At 41.8% G+C, this 17180-nt stretch overlaps 1 protein-coding gene across 6 annotated transcripts in view; it reads right to left on the bottom strand.

Annotated features, from left to right (window-relative positions):
- The window catches only part of LAMA3 (laminin subunit alpha 3), a 263998-nt gene that overhangs the window by 54726 nt on the left and 192092 nt on the right, over positions 1-17180 (bottom strand). For all 6 annotated transcript variants that reach the window (XM_045065455.1, XM_013051465.2, XM_045065456.1 and 3 more), the window contains 5 exons: positions 14104-14213; positions 11624-11704; positions 5418-5524; positions 2160-2210; positions 1143-1294 (listed from right to left, as the gene is read on the bottom strand). In XM_045065455.1, coding sequence (XP_044921390.1) covers positions 1143-1294; positions 2160-2210; positions 5418-5524; positions 11624-11704; positions 14104-14213 — 501 coding nt within the window. The remainder of the gene's footprint in view (positions 1-1142; positions 1295-2159; positions 2211-5417; positions 5525-11623; positions 11705-14103; positions 14214-17180) is intronic.

Raw genomic sequence — 17180 nt, 5'->3', positions numbered from 1 at the left:
ATTAGAAAATCTTTTGACTTGAACAAAAATGAAAATGCAGCTTTTCAAAATGTGTGGAATACAGCTGGGGTAGTGCTTTGGGGGAAATTCATAGCATTAAATGCTTATAATAGAAACAAGAAAGGTTTAAATCAGTAAGATAAACTTCCATCTTAAGAAACTAGAAAATGAATAGCCAATTAAACCCAAAGCAAGAAGAAGGAAAAAAAATATATATGGAGAAAATCAATGAAATAAGAATATCATTAAAACTAATAAACCTGGGGCACCTGGGTGGCTCAGTGGGTTAAAGCCCCTGCCTTCGGCTCAGGTCATGGTCCCAGAGACCTGGGATCGAGCACCACATCAGGCTCTCTGCTCAGCAGGGAGCCTGCTTCCTCCTCTCTCTCTGCCTATCTCTCTGCCTGCTTGTCATCTCTGTCTGTTAAATAAATAAATAAAATCTAAAACAAAACAAAACAAAACAAAACCCTAATAAACCTCTAGCCAGAATAATTAAGAAAAAGAGCTAAGACATAAATTATCAATATCAGGAATCCATGAGAGGGTATTTCTACAGATTTTACAGATATTAAAAGAATAAAATAGAAAATGTATGAGCAATTTTATGTCAATACATTTGATAATTTAGATGAAATGAAAAAATTATTTGAAAAGCACAAATTACCAAATGTCACTCAAGAAGAAATATATAACCCCAATAGTCCCATATCTAGTTTTTAAAGATTAAACTTATTGAAAAAAAAAAACCCCAAAACAGAAAAAAATCTTCCAACAAAGAAAATCTCAGGCCCACATGGCTTCATTGGAAAATGCCATCAAACATTTAAAGAATTAATACCAATGTAATGCAAATCTGTTTTTGATTCTTCTGAATGCAAGATACTTAGCTAAGGTTTCTAGAAGAAAAATTAGCCCAGAAACATGCAGTCAGTAAAGAACGTTCACTTAGAAGTATCAGTTTTGTGTGTTCACTAGTACTTTCCTGCCGTAAAAACCTAGTCGTCTTTTGGATCAGAGGGAGGAAAGCCCTCTGAGCCTTAACCAGAGCATTTCCCCATCTCCTGCTTGAGGGGTAGCCCTGCATGCAGCATCTACCCACCAAGGAGCTATTCTGGGCCGGGCATTCTGCTGGTATTTACCCTTAGGTCCTTGATCTGGGTCTCCAAGTGCTTCATCTGCTCCAGAGACCCGGTGCTGGTGCTCAGGCCGTGCAGCTGAGACTTGACCAGGTGGAGCTCATTGCCCATGGCGGCCAGGTCGTTCAAGAGTGTCATCACACAGCTGTCACAGTCTGTAAGGGCCACAGTCAAAGGCAAATGTGCCACAGGAATGGAAACAGAATACAAGGGCCATAGAGCCCGGTTAATATGCACATTAGGACATCACAGGCAAAAATCACAATCCTGGACTTCTCGGGAGGGATGCAGATTCTGCAAAAGAGAGATCTCTAGACAGGGAGCATCTTAAAAAGAAGTGGTAGAGTGGGGGAAACAGGGGAAAGGAGTCAAAAGGTACAAACTTCCAGTTATAAGATAAGGAAGTTCTGGGGATGTAAAATGTACAACACGGAGACTATCATCAACAGCAATGTATTATGTATTTGGAAGTTGCCAAGACTGTCTTAAAAGTCCTCCTTACCATAAAACAAGTTTGTAACTTTGTGAGGTTATTAACGAAATTTCCTGTGAATAACATTTCACAACATAGACAGATATCAAATTTATTATGTGGCGCACTTTAACCCAATGTTGCATGTCAATTTTATCTCAATAAAACTGGGAAACATGGTGATTCTATGCAACATGCTCATTATTTTGTATGTGGAAAAATAATAAAAAGGAGCTTTTATTTATTGAGAGCTTGCTATTTACCAGATATTGCGATAAGAGATTTACCAACATTTTCCCAGTGAATCTATGAAGTACATATAGTTATTATGGCCATTTTACAAATGATGAAAGTGAGACTTGAAGAAATCAGGCCACTTGCCCAAAGTCATACAGCTATGAGTTGACAGAGGCTGGACTTGACCCTAAGAAATCCTCCCTCGACTTCCTCCCACCATTGCTTTCCCATCGCATGTCCCAGCACGAGGCCTGCATTTCTTAACTGAACCCCACAAGTCAGAAAGGGGGAGGGGGATTTTCTTTTCTCACCATCACATTCTTCTCCAGGGCCACCATCTTTGGGCTCTTGGTTTAGGCAGTCTGAAAAGAGGGATAACCAAAAAAAAAAGACTATTGTTAAACTTTCTCTTCATCTGCGTTTCAACTTGGCTTTCAGAAAAGCTACTTGGGAAGATTTTAGTCACCCAACTATCCAACATCGCTGACTCTTCTCTTTTCTCTTCTTTACCCATGCCATTGTTCGGGGAACTTTCCCGTCTCCCACCAGTCTTGCTGTAGGAACAACTCTCGTGACTTCCCTGTCTATTCAGTTTCTTCTCTATAAAGTGTCATGATATTTTTATCTAATTAAAACCCCTGGGGCGCCTGGGTGGCTCAGTGGGTTAAGCCGCTGACTTCGGCTCAGGTCATGATCTCAGGGTCCTGGGATCGAGTTCCACATCGGGCTCTCAGCTCAGCAGGGAGCTTGTCTCTCTCTGCCTGCTTCTCTGCCTACTTGTGATCTCTGTTAAATAAATAAACAAAACTTTAAAAAAAAACAAAACAAAACAACAACAAAAGCCCTAATCATTAGTGTTAAGGCTTTCTTCACTTGACAGCTTCCTATGTAATTGTTGATATCTCCTCCAGTGTCATTCAAGAACATTAAAAAAACATCGATTAAGCACCTTTGGGTGTCCACGGTGTGCTATGGCATTGTGGCACATACAGGAAATACAAAGCTACTAAGTCAAAAATCCCTGCTGTTCGGTAGTCCCCTGGTCCCATGGGAGAGGCAGATAAATGACACAACGGTGTGACAGATGCTGAGAGAGAGATGCCACTAATGTTAGTAGACCCGCACTGCTAACAACCACAGATACAAGCTAGATTTTGAGGTTCTCAACTATAGTCAGGAGAGCCGACTGGTCATCACTGGACATTCTTTACTCTTCCCATTTCTCCTCTTTTCCCCATACCATGCATTGTTACAATGAAATGCCCTCTCCTTCCCTCTGGAAAAATAATCTAACCTCACCACAGGAAGTCTTAAAGCTCGAAATTTTCCTAGACATGCTACAAGGAGGCTTTTCTGTTTTGCCTTCTCAGCAGCAGACAATAATCCTCACTTTCTGTGTATATACATAGATTTTAAACTACATTTACTTTAATTATAAAATAAATAATGTAAGTTCACTATGGAAAATTTGGGAAAATCAGAAAAATAATATAAAGACATCATCCCTGATCCCACCACTCAAAGACAATGTCTCCTTTCTATATATTTGTAGACATTCTAGTTTATTATATATGTAATCATAGGTTGTTCTTACTCATCCTTTTTTTAAAACTCATTCTTATGTGTATGCATCCTTACATCACTTTCATATTCTCAATTAGACTATAAATGCCTTAGGGCCAAGAAACATGGTTTTATTTTCTTTACAATCTCCCATAGCATCTCAAATTGTCTAGGGAGGACTTGGCTCAGGTGGAGGATTGATTTATCAGGGCAGTTTTTTCAACAAGTTTGAATTTTGACCACCAAGGAATCTGTGGGTTATTATTTAAAAGAAAAAAATAGAATGAAAAAGAGGGGGGGAAATAAGATTCACAAGGTAAAAAAAAAAAAAAAGGTCACAGGAACAGAAAATCTCATGTGTGAGCATTTTGTTCCATTTGGGGAACACACAATTACCATCCATCACATCAGGCTGCTTTGTTATTGTGGTTATTGTTGTTAGAGTAGGAGACAAAGAGGGTTGAAAAGATATTAATCTCATGAATATGCTGTGTGTGGTGCTGAAGCTTCTCCTTGAATAGTCACAGTAGAAACTCACTTTTTTCCAGAACAGTCCTTTTCATCTTTAAAACCCTGAAACATCTTCCTTAGGATGATTTAAAGTAGATCTTCCTCTTTCCTTTATTTATAAAAGTTTATTTATAATAAACTTTCCACTTCTTGGGTTCTACCTCTTATGCCACACAGAACAAAACCAACCCTTCTCCCACACATCAGCCTTTCAAATACGTCCTTTCCAAGTCTTCTTTTCACAGTCCTGGTTGTCAACCCTTCATGTGACATGGCTTTGAGTTTTTTCAAAGTCTTACACTCCTTCTGAACACACTGTAGCTTGTTTAATATCTTCTAGAGAGATAAGCCTTACATGAGGACTTACATGAGCAGCATACCAGAGAATGGCAGACCACCTGGTTTTAGACTCTGGAACTCACTGAAGATTATATGAGGCATTCCAAGGGCCACCTTACTTTCCTGAGCCATATTGAACTTGGGGCTGACTAAGACCTCAGTCTTTTTCACCTGTTGCTACTAGCCCACATCTCCCTTGTCACACACTTATTTTTATGCCATTCAACTATAAGACCATGTGCTTATCCCTAACATAATGTTGTCTTGTTAGACTTGGCCCATCGCTCCAGGCTGTTGAGTCCTTTGAGTTATTTTAAATGTGCCATAGGAGACATTTTCTATTTCTCCCAACTTTGTGTCATCTGATAAGTGGATGGGCATGTTTTTTATATTTCCATTCAGGTCAACAGTGTTGAACAAGATGGAGCCAAGGATTAAGCCCCAGCACACATCAACAGATACCTCATTCTAGACGGATAATAATCGATTTACTCTACATTCCTTTGGAGCAGTCACTTGACCAGATCTAAGCCCACACAATCTGGGTTTAGTTCTTCATCTTGTCCATAATTATAAAATAAGAGATTTTATCTAAGGTTTGGCATTACATATATCCATGATATTTTCTTGGTAAATCATCTTAATATTCTCCATCAAAGAAAGAAGAAAACCATTTTCCCTTCTCTTCCAAGTTGTTCCTAATGAACCCATACTAAATCCTAGTAATTGTCTTTTCCTTGGCATGTGAAATCCATCCCAGCTATACCACCCCCATCCCAGACATTTATTGCTATCCTAGAAAAACTGTTGACTTCTTCAGTTATACACATGAAGAAAACTGATGTGATGATAACCTTATAATGCCGAGGGAGAGCTTAACAAAATCACCAAAGTAGGAGCTGACGTTAGCTTGGCTCTAATTAGTTGAGTTTTAAAACAATTCATCTTTTTTAAAAAGGTTGACTTGAAGTAAATTATTTACCGAACTGTAAATACTGCCTAAGCATTCATTCCCAAGGTTGTCAAAAGAAGGAGATCATTTGTTCACTGGACTTGTGTATTATGGTTCCTGAAAATATTTGCCAGGGTTCTTTGCCTACTACTATTTTATACCAGATTGATAAATGCAGGTTAACAAAGGTGTGAGTCCATCTTACCTCCAGTCAGGGGGTGACAACTGCCTGGATGGCCATTGCTGTTACAATTGCATGGTTGGCAGCTACCTCCAAGCTTCTGGGGAGTCCCAAAATATCCTGGTGCACACCTACTCAAAATAAAGAAGAAAAGGAGAAACATCCAAAAAACTCATCATTTGTTCCACCCAATATTTTTTCTCCTTCTAACTCCCTATTTGGGACACTGTAACCGTATAATAGGAAGGCAGACATTGATTTGCAGGAATAAATGTGTCTCAATACAGAGAATGAGAACAGAGGATGTGGAAGATGGCCAGAACTTAGTCCCTCCTCCTTGATACCAGGAAACAAAATCCTTAATCACCCCTAGATTAAAGGGCAGATGAACAAAATGCCATACAGGATCCAGTGGTTTGACCAATATGGAAATCAGGGGTGGATGAATTTTATGCAATAATTATGTTCTTGAAGATACCACACAATGAAATATTGCTTATTTTATGGCTAATTTCCTCAAAGAAAAATTTAAAGTAAAATTCATATAGTTTCAAAATGTGCTCAAAAATGGGTATTTTATTAATATTTCCTATTGGGCTATTTCAAACCTGCATAATTCATATTTGCACTAATTGCTGCAGTTCTGTATTTAATGAGCTTCAATGACTGAGAGCAGTTATAGTGACTACTCCCTGCTTGGAGCCTTTATTATTCCACATAATTTAGTGATGAGAACTCAATTCCTTTTTTAAGTTAAAAGACACTTCCTTGATACCAAGTTTCTGTTTAAAAACAAAAACAGAAACAAAAACAAACAGGGATGGCTGCCTGGCTCAGACCCTTAAGGGTCTGCCTTCGGTTCAGGTCATGATCTCGGGGTCCTGGGATCTAGCCCTGTGTCAGGCTCCCTGCTCAATGGGAAGTCTGCTTCTCCCTCTCCTTCTGCCCCTCCCCACGCTCATGCTCTCTTGCTGTCTCTCTCATAAATAAATAAGGTCTTAAAAAACAAAACAGACACATGTTAATCTTCTGGAATTAGGCTGGAAACTAAAATACTTCTATTAACAAAGTTCCACAACTCTGTAACCACACCCCCACCAAAACTGTCATTAACTCGATGTGTGCGTGTGCTGTCTTTTCATCAATGGAATTGATAGAATCAAGAGAATGTGGTATTTAACTCTCTTCCCCAAATTTAAGCTTTGCAACAAAGAACTGTTAGGTTATTTTTATAGGCTTCACCAATGGATATACTGGTGATACAGTGCAAAGGACACGCGCTTTCAATTGGGAAGATCTGGCTGGATGCCTGCCTCCAGTATGTGCTGTGTAACTGTGGGCTGTTATCTTAACCCTTCAAGCTTTGGTTCCCTCATCTACTCCTGTCATGAAAGTGTGAACTCCACAGGGGCCTGGGTTCTCTGGCTGGTACATGGCTAGCTCCTGGGTAAGTGCCTGTGCCCATATCAAGTGCCATTTAAGTATATGCAGAAGGAATAAGTGAATGATTGCACTAACAATGCCTGTTTGGATGGATGAATATGAGATTAAAATGTAGTGAAGAATCTAATACAATGCCTGCACATAATAGACACTCAATAAAAAGTAGCTACCATTTTAAGACATGATGAACTATTCCTGTAAATATGCATGTATGTATAATTGGTATCATTCGGAATGATTACATTTCAGAAAGCAGAGAGGAAGCAGAAAACCCATGCACTCCCTAATTATCAAGAAGGTAACTACGCAGAGGTGGCTTATCTAAGTCCACTAAGCATAAGTTGGCATAAGGCTTTACTTGATGTGACAGGCCTCATATTCTACTTCATAAACCATACTATGCAAAAGATCTATGTTTTTTAAAGATTTTATTTATTTGAGAAAGAGTGAGAAGATGGCCTGAGGGTGGGGGGAGGGGCAGAGGGAGAGGAAGAAGAGGACTTGCCTCACAGGGCAGGGAGCCTGACCTGTGGCTCAATCCTAGGACCCTGGGATCATGACCTGAGCAGAAGGCAGGTGCTTAACTGACTGAGCCACCCAGGTGCCCAAAGATCTATGTTCTAAATACGTTATTTTTAGATGGTTCACCTATATCTAAATTTTCCATGTAAAAGATACATAATTACAAAATACTTCATGTTGAAGTCACATAAATATTCAGGAAGTTGGACTCCACTTCTTCCTTACTCTGGTAAAAAGCGTTAATTAGCCATTACAGAAATAACCGGTTCCCTTATTCTCATTTTAAGTTAGTGTCCAAACACAATGGATTGAAGTAAAACTTCCTGATATCATAGATGGTATGGGGCAACAAATAAAGAGCAGAGAACATATTTGTCATCTGTGGCTCTGAGCGGCCGAGGGAGAAGCGTGCCTCAGAGCACAGTACAAGCTGGGAAGCCTTTCCTACCCCAGTGCTCACATTGGCTGCCCCCAGCCCAGAGGCTCCTGCTTATATTTTCCGTTTACCCTATCTTGTCCTTGTAGCTACCACTGTGTCGCTGACAGCTAGATCCAGAATGATGCCTGGCCCAGAGGGGGTCCTCAATAAATGTTTAACAAATGAAAAAAATTGACATTAATATGGCATTTACCTGTGGAAAAGTTTTAGAAAAAAAATTTTGAGAAACCCTCGTTTGCTTTCCTGAGACAGCAAATGTTAACAAACACAATCTGTGAGAACTGTTAATTAAGAATTTCTCTTTTCAGATCTGCTGCCTGCCAAATGGATGCCTCAGACAGTCTGTTGCTGTTTTCTGCTTCATTGTTTGTGAAGAACCGTGAGGAGGATTACACTAAGATGCCTCTCCCAGGTGGGAGTCTCACAGCTTTTCAACCACAGAGTCTGAAGAAACTGCCTATTTCCCATCCCACCATCCTTCCTGCCTCAGTGGAGCAGCCACTTCTGTCCCTCACCAGGGAGGCTGAGGCTAGTTGGAGGTCCTTCCCACAGTGGCGGGACCCAGCCCGGTTGTGTTCTCCATCACTGTTCCAACAGCTGGTTTGTATATCTGCCCACCACTAGATCATAACACCCTGAGGGTACAGCCTCTTCTCCAGCTACTAACGGGTCCCTAGTGTTTAGCCCAGTGCCAGGCATATACTAGGATCTCCATACATTTTTCATTGAAAGAAAGAATGAAAAATAGATATGAGGCGATTGTGGGCAATGTTCCTCCTGTGGAAATGGAAAACAGAAGAACCTTGAAATTGCTTCTTTTTACCACAGGACAGTGTCCAGCCCCTTAGCTGATGCTCAAGGACCCCATACTAAGTCTCGTACTTTCCTCCCATGGCAAATATCCTCAAGGCCCTTTGGTTTTCTTGCATTACTTCCCTGACTTGAGCCACCTTCCAGCCCCACTGGACTCTTGTCATCCCTTAGACCTACCCAAGCCCCACCCTGTCCATCAAAGATCTCAGATAACACCAGTCTAGAGTGGCCCTGCCTTCCTCCTATGAAATCCAGCTGAATACATTTTCTGGTTATTGAAATAAGGTAAAACTCTTTCTAAAGTGTATCCAGGAAAATAAGGTGCCAGAATGGCTAAGGAAAACATTTTAAATAACAGTTATGTGGGAAGCCTTGCTCAACCAAACATCAAAAGGCATTTTATGCTTTCGGAAATGACACGGAGATGATAACAGCACAAAGACCAAATAAAATGTACAGAAACGAGTTTAAGTTCACGTAGAAATTTTGTAAATGCACACTGACCTTTAGTGAATTCAACTACAAGTACTTGACAAAAGCGAGAGAGGTAAGGGAGAGGACAGGAGTGTAATAGCATGAGAGGAAGAGAAGGAAAAGCTCCCATTCCCTCCGTGAGCACATATCCCACAGTGAGTATGGCATGAGGGATGGGAATCTGCCAGGCCCCTTACTGGTCTACTCTCCTTGTGCCTCCCCTAGTGTGAACATCTCACCCTACTGAGTGTGGCTCTGGGATGCAGCTAATTACTATGTGTGTTTCCTGCAGCATGGGCCCCAGGTCACGGAGATGGGATCCTGGGCTAGTCAGAGTTACTTGGACCCTTGTAGCTGCACGTCTGACCCTAACTCTCTACCTGCCATGTGAGATGCCGGGACACCACCAAAAGTCTAGCTTCCAAATTCTCACCAACAGGAAGAAATAAAACTATAAAAGTAATCAAAGGAGGCATAAACATTTTTATAACCTCCCTAAGCATGACCCTAGTGGCTGACCACTGGAAGACTACAAGAATAGATACGTATAATAAAACACAAAGCCAAAAAAACCATACAAACAAAAACAAACTGAGAAAAATATCTGCAACATGTAGTACAAAAGGTTCATTTCTTTCCAAAGAATTTGTATAAACCAATAAAAAAAAAGAACGTTCCACTAGAAAAAAAAAAAAAGAGAGAGAGAGAATAAAAGGCTCAAAAAGCAATCCAAAAAATAAAATCTACAAATGGTCAGTAAGCACATGAAAAAAAATCCAATCTAATTATTAAACAAAGAAATACAAATTAAAATGATAAACACTTGGCCCCAACAAACTGGCAAATATTTTAAATTTGATCATTTCTGGTATCAAAGCCTAGGGCACTTGCTCTTTTGCTCCTGATAGGAATAAAAACAAGGATGACTTTTCTGGAGGGCAATTGGGCAAAATGTGCCAAAAGCCTGAAAAACACACCTATCCTTCCATCCAAAGGGCCCACACCTTGAGGATTCATGTGCACGAGTAATTCGAATAATTAGCTGCAAGGATTTACTTTTAGCGCCACTTTGAATGGAAAACAGTAGAACTATCTCAAGGGCCAGCAGCAGATTCCAGAACCTCTTGGTTCTGACACAATGTTATCAGTGAGTACTTATTGATATGGAAAGATAGTTCTAACCTTCCACTAGATGAGAAAGCAAGTTGAAACAGAGAGTGAAACAACAATCGACTCTGTTTTCAAGAAAACATCTGTGCACACAGATTGATTAGTAAGAACACACAAGTTTTAACTGGGGTTTTCTGTAAATAAGACAATTATAAGTAGGATTATATGAGCCTGCATGAGTATGTTGAGCTACAGAGACGTGTAGTGGGCCTCGTTGGTTCTTTGCTCACCTGCCTGTATTACATCATTTTTATAGGTATGTATTGATTTTATGATAAAGTTATTTTAAATTTAAAAATATGTTGTCCATATGATTCAAATGCTGTACTGTTATTTTTTCAAATATGTATGTGCTATCCTCCCAGGAAGACTGTGAATACCTTTTATGGCCTTTATAAGGCTTGGCAGTGCCCTGTGTATGGCAGCTAATCATGAAAATTTGCTTCCGAATAACGAAAGCTTGGCTCTACAGCCCTTCATAATTAAGTTCATAGTTTCCATCTTGCAACATTTTTTCTTTTGTTTCATTACTGAACACCTATTACAGGAACAGTCCCACCATAGGCAGTAGTGATTCAGAAATGAATGACATACACTGTCCGGCAGGTGTTCATAATGGGTGAGGATAGAGAGGGGATAATGTGTAGGGATAGGGGTGCGAGTGTGGAGGAATATTTAGGGCTGTGGATATGCGTGTGTGCATATAGGAGTATGTTGAGTTGTATGTGTGTGTCCAGGCAAGTAGGGATATACGTGGGGTGGGGTCCATAGGAATGGATCTGTAGGGTGAGGAGTATGTAGGGATGAGTTAATAGGGAGCTAGGGACAGGGAGGGTTATGTGTACCAGGAAGGGATATATAAGGATACGTGTATGGTGGGTGGGGTATGTAGGGATATGTATAGTGGGGTAGGAGTACGTAAGGAAGGAGTTATATGGAGGTAGGAGTAAGTAAGGACAGTAGGGGGTATAAGTCTGTAGGGTTGTAGAGGGGGAGGGGCAGGTAGCAATACATAGGGGCAGGGGTACCAGTGAGTGTGCAGGGGGATAGGCGTATGTAGGAGTATGTGTTGGGGGTCCATAGGGCTGTGATATGTTGGATCTCATTCTCAAATTTCTTGAAACATGTGAAAAACAAGAAAGAGAAGGAGGTTAATGATTTATTAAGTGAGCAGTCTTGTATTTTTCCCTAGGGACCTTTTTCTAGCCTCCATGAAACCGACAGCCCCACCCAGCTCTGAGCCACAACCCAGCACAGCCCCACCCACAGCCAAGCCTGCTGCGGCCTGACTGCAGAGCCCACCCTCCCTGCAGGCTGGGGGAGGGCGTTGGAGGAGGGGCAGTGGAAGTGGGGGAGGGGTAGCACCCACCTTTCGCACTGTGTGCCTGTGTATCCGGGTTTGCAGAAGCATCTTACGTTTCCCCCATTCACAACACAGCCAGTGGCAAAGCTTAAGGGAAGACGGAAAAAAGCCTCAGTGAAAATATAAATCGATAGTCCTTGTGCTCATTATCTTTTTTTTTTTTTTTTTTTTTTTTTTTTGCCACAATGCACTGACTTGCATTAAATGGAAACAGACACCAAGACTCTGGTTGCTTTTTATATGAAGAAAAATATGTCCATTAAGACGTGTATAGGTAATGATGAACTATTTCAGCTCACACTGGGCATATCTTGGTAAATAAGGACTGAAGGCATTTATTTGGTTTTATTTTTGGCTTAGAGAAATACATTCCTTCACTCGAGACAGAGCAAAGTAACTCACTTTGAAAGAGATGATTACAACAGCATTTTTCCAGGAATAACAAAGAAGGAATAAAACAAGTCTAGGCAGAAAAAAAGAACAGAGAGTTCTGATTCTTCAAAAAATTTTCCTCCTGTTTATTCTAGTTCCTTCATATTGGGCACATTATCTCCCAAGGAGTAAAGGTGCCAGGCCAGAGGGACCAAGGTACAGAGCAATCTTGCCCATCTAGATAGTTCTGTGGGCACAATCATCGGTGATCTTTACATTTCTGAAATCAAGTTGTGGCATTCTGATTCTCCTTTTTGTCCTGAACTAGGGCATATTTGAGAAGCATTTTTTTTTTTAATTAAATTAAGTGAGCAGATCATGAAAAAACTCTGTTGCCTTGAGGGATGTCTCTGAACATTACACCCTAGTAAGTCTGAGGGAAAGTAACTCCATTTATCACTTGCTGATAAGAGAATTCTTATCTAGGAAGCTTCTCTTGGCCTAATAGATGGATAGAGTTATACTTCTAGAGGGACAGTTAGAAATTTGTCAACAGCATGAATATCACTGGAGGGAGAATTAGATAAAAACAGTGTTTCATTGATAAATCTGAGGAACCGTGCATTACTTCAGCTGCATGAAAGCCAGAAGCTGGCCTTCGTAATAACAATATGCTTTGCAACCAAAGATGAAAAGTTTTCCCCAAGTACCAGGTGAAAATCTACTCCCTCTGGCTTCTGTTCCAACAAGTCTAGGCAAGTATCAAGTGATAAATCCCTTTGCAAATCAAGCCATAGGACTGGACCGGTTTAGGAGTATCAAATACCCAGGGAGCAAAACAGGATGCCCATTTCCAACATATATCTTCAGGAAAGCCACAGCTGGGCAGCAACTTCTGCTAACGTGGCCAATTCCTCAGATACTGGTCTGATATTAATCAGCCTAGTGGTCTGCACTTGTTCCTGAGTGGGCGTGCTGCCTACACTCTGAGTGGCATCTTCCTGATTTTCCAATCAGCTCTTGCTTTGTTGCTGTGTTCTATTTTGCTTGGACCCACCGCAAACGTGTCACAATGGGCAAGAATAGGATGAGGTACCAAGCCCAAATAGAATATGAGTTACCATGGAATACACGTGTCAGCTTGCCACCTATGCAATGGATCTGCCCTGCTGGAGTCTGAATGACAGGTCACATCCTTCCATGGGTCAGGACTGGCTTGTGGCTTCCAACACACTGAGGATAAATCCAGCGCCTAACTAGAGCCTGCAAGGTCCAATGGGTCTGAACCCTGGGGGCCCCACCCAACTTGCCTCCTGGCCGTTTCTCCTGCAATGCACTCCAGCTGCCGCCTTACTCCCCCAACACACCATCACAGAGGCTGTCTAGTCTTTTCCTTGCCTTAGACCTTCATTGCTGAGACACTACCCAACTTACTCCATTTCATTGTTCCCTGCTCCTTGCCCAGAAAACCCTCCTACTCCTCTGTAAAGAGTCTGCTCACTCACTACCAATCACGTAACCCTGTTATCAACTGCATAGCCCATCTCAATGTGAAATTATGCTTATTTGTTTGTGCATTTATTTCCTGAGTGTGACAACTGCCCCTGCCCACATTCTCCAGGTAAAGCCTTGTGAGACAGGAGACTTTGCCAGTCTGCTTTACTGTAATCACCCCAGCACCTAGAGAACACTGGCTCTTAGCCGTGTATTGGGCGCTCAGTAAATAAGGTTCGGCCATTAAATGAAGAGTAAAAGGAAAGAGGAAATGGAAAAACGCCCAAGTGTATACTTGGAAAACTGTTTTGTTTGTTTTGCTTTTGTTTTGCACGTTCGTGTGTTCTTTTTAAAATATAACTGCTCTACTGAGCTATAATTCACATACCATACCACTCGCCCATTTCGAGTATACAACTCCACGGTGTTTAGCAGATTCACAGAGTTGCACCAACTATCCAGCATGATCGATTTTAAAATATCTCCATCATCCCAAAAAGAAATCCTACCCCCTTCGCCGTCACTTCCCGTGTCCCCCCACTCCCCACCCCACCCCCATTCCCAGGCAAACAACAAACCACTTCCTGTCTCCTCAGGTTATTTTCAAGCTCTCCCAGTACCTGTTTGAGTGAGGACACGGGCAGACGCTACAGGATCCCTGGATGGCGTTGCCATAGTGACCCTCCTTGCAGTGCTCACAGTGTTCTCCGGCGGTGTTGTGCTGGCAGTTCTTGGGACAGAGGAACATGCAATTAACAGCAGCCAATCACACTGATTATTATTAAAATCACTACCACCTTCATTCCTCACACAATTATAACTCAGGTCCTCTAATTGTACGATCGTATCAGTCCACAAATGGTATATTTTTCCTGTCAATCCAATTATTGTTGGTACTAAAAAAAAAAAAAATGTAAGTATCCTTCCATCTGCTCTTTGGGGCTTGCATTTATTTGGAAGTGGAAATGGAGGAAGAACAGTTGCATCCAGACTCACTCTAATGTTTCATAGCTGTACTGTCTTGAGCAAGAAACTTCACCTCTGAGCCTCCCTGTTTTTTACAAATCAGTTTTATTGAGTGAATGATTTATACACATTCTAGTTCTCTTAAGATATATCATTGAAATAATACCCACTTTTCAAGGGTATTATTTGCTGGGAGGATTGTAAAAAGAGCCTCAGCAAAATGTCAACCCCCATCCTCTTCCCCTAAGAACAGCTTCTATGAAAATTAACTTGATATTGCTTCGTAAATCACGTAATGACCATATACTAAAAAGGAATATAGTTGTAATAAGTTTAACATGTGGAATTTGTTTAAAACAAAAAAGCTGTCCCATATCAGAAGAAAGCCCTCAGTTTAATTCCAGCGTCTCAAATAAGCAAGATAAGTTTATCTACGCTGTGTGTTTACATAAATCCAATTATTTTCATGTCAAAGTCAATGTCTATGGAAAGCTGTCCTTCAGTAAAGCATTGAGATGAGACAACTTTCCAACTAAGCAGTCCAATGAGACAAATCCTAGAGAACTGTATCAAAGTTGTTTATTTTGTGAAATTTTTAGCCCCCTGTGACATTTCTTGGTTTTACTCTAGTAACAAATATCTGAATGAACAAAACTATCCAGGAAAACTCCCCTTATTGTGGGCAATTGATAATTCAGAGATAATCTGAATTACACAGAGATACTCTTGTGTTAATTATATGGCCTGGAGTAAGGATAATATTTTAAAAATTGCTCACAAATCTTACCTCTGTATGCAGAGATGGGGCTTGGTAGGAAACTTTAATGGATATGAGTTTTCAAGAATATCTGAAGCCGGGTTATGAGAAACAACCCACATGTATATCCTAAGTGGGCGTGGTCCTGTTCAGAACATGAGCTATAATGTCCCTTCCTCATCACGTCATCTGTTCCTTCAGCTTAAACAGATCCATCCTTCACGAACCTTTGAATAATGGCCAATTACACAAGCCACTAAGATGTTAAGACATCTTCGGCTATTTTTTCCAGATATGAAATCGCACTAGACACACAAAGAAGGCTGCTCACATGTTAACGTGGGATCATCTCCAGAAAACTCATCCTGGCCCTGAATCCTTCCCTCTTCTCCCACATGTGCCCACCATGGAGGCTTCTCCCACAGGCCTGGAGGCTGGGAACAAATCCACGCGGAGGGTTATCGGACCCACAGAGCGGTCTCTCCTTCACCTTTCCCTTGTCCACCGTTCTGCCTCCCTCACAAAAGTCATTCTATTGAACTAATTATTTACCTCTCCTCTTTAGTTTCCTTCCTTTTTAAACTCGAAATGGCGATCTTAAAGAAGAATAGAGCTGCTGAATTGATACATGTTAATCCTGTATCCTGATCGGATCTGAAAACATTGGGAAGCGAGGAAGTAGAGAAACAAGAATTGCAACTGGGCCATCTGTGTCCTACTGAAAACGCCCCAGACTCTGGCCCTCCTAGGGAGTGGGGAGAGGATTGTAGAAAGGGGTGAGAACCTGTGTTGCTTGATAAGGTCCGGTAAGAATGTCTGAGATAACCCCACCCTCCGCCGAGAGCATCTACCCTGGAAGGTGTCCTTCTCAGTACTGCAAACTGCAGACATCTGCCTGTCAAGGTTCCTTGCTGTTCACTGCAAATAAATGAATGAGTGAATGGATGAATGAATGAATGAGTCTATATCTACTCCCACAGTACGTGCTCTCCTAGCTCCATCTAACACCAAACATCCATTGGGTGAAACACCACCAAACACCACACATTTACTCTGTGTCCCCCCATGCTAAGTACTAGGATTGCAAAGACGGATCGGCACCCTGACCAGGGAGCAGACAGAACCCTGTGAGTGGACCTGTTCAATATAATGTGGAAAATACGATGATCACCATGTGCCAGCATCTCACAAGAGCAAGAGGGACCTCCAGGAAGAGCTTCTGGAGGTGATGATGCCTCCTGCGTGGAGGAGAAAGGGAGAAGAGTTGGCTGAGTAGAGAAATGAAGGGAGGGCCCACTGGGCACGGGGAACTGTGGACACAGCAGCTTAGTGTTGCAGGAGTCTGGCAGGGTATACAGGCAACATGAAGCCACTGGTATTCTGGAGGGTGAAGGGCAAAGTGGGGCAAATATAGCTGGACACAGCACACACCCAGGATGTGGGAGTCTGGCCGGGATCCTCGGGAGCACCCCGTGTTGGCTGTGAGCTTCAGATAAGTCATGCTGGGGGCTCAAGCAGCAGAGAGTAAAAAATGAAAGAAAACCAAAGGCAGAGGAAGGAAAGAACATGGGAACAGCGAAGTAGATGAGGTGTGATGGAGACGGTGAAAGGTGAGGGGAGTTGGGGAGAGCTGGAGACACGGGGAGAAAGCTGGCAAGGAGAAGAGGGAGAGGCAGGGCCTCGTCAAAGAGAAGGGGCCTGTCCCTGCAGGTCCTTTGGGCTGATGGTGCCCACGCAACCATGGCCTGCTGCTCCTGGACACACGAGGCTTTATCGGCAAGGACCCCGGCAACTTTCTCTCCGGACTTCAAAGTTTATTCTTGTAATGACATGGATATTTGTGTGTGTGTGTGTGTGTGTGAAGGTCCCAGATTTTAGAAACTGACTTTGGATGCTGAATGGTGAAGGCCAGTCTGCAGAGGAACCAGTCTATTTGACGGTGACAAGCACTTGATCTCGTCATTACTGCTCTTT

This window comes from Mustela putorius, unplaced genomic scaffold (genome assembly GCF_011764305.1).
Source record: "Mustela putorius furo isolate JIRA1106 unplaced genomic scaffold, ASM1176430v1.1 tig00003858_pilon_pilon_pilon, whole genome shotgun sequence".
In the NCBI taxonomy this organism is placed as follows: domain Eukaryota; kingdom Metazoa; phylum Chordata; class Mammalia; order Carnivora; family Mustelidae; genus Mustela; species Mustela putorius.
Note: the sequence above shows the minus strand (reverse complement) of the source record. Positions and strands in the feature narration are given on the sequence as shown.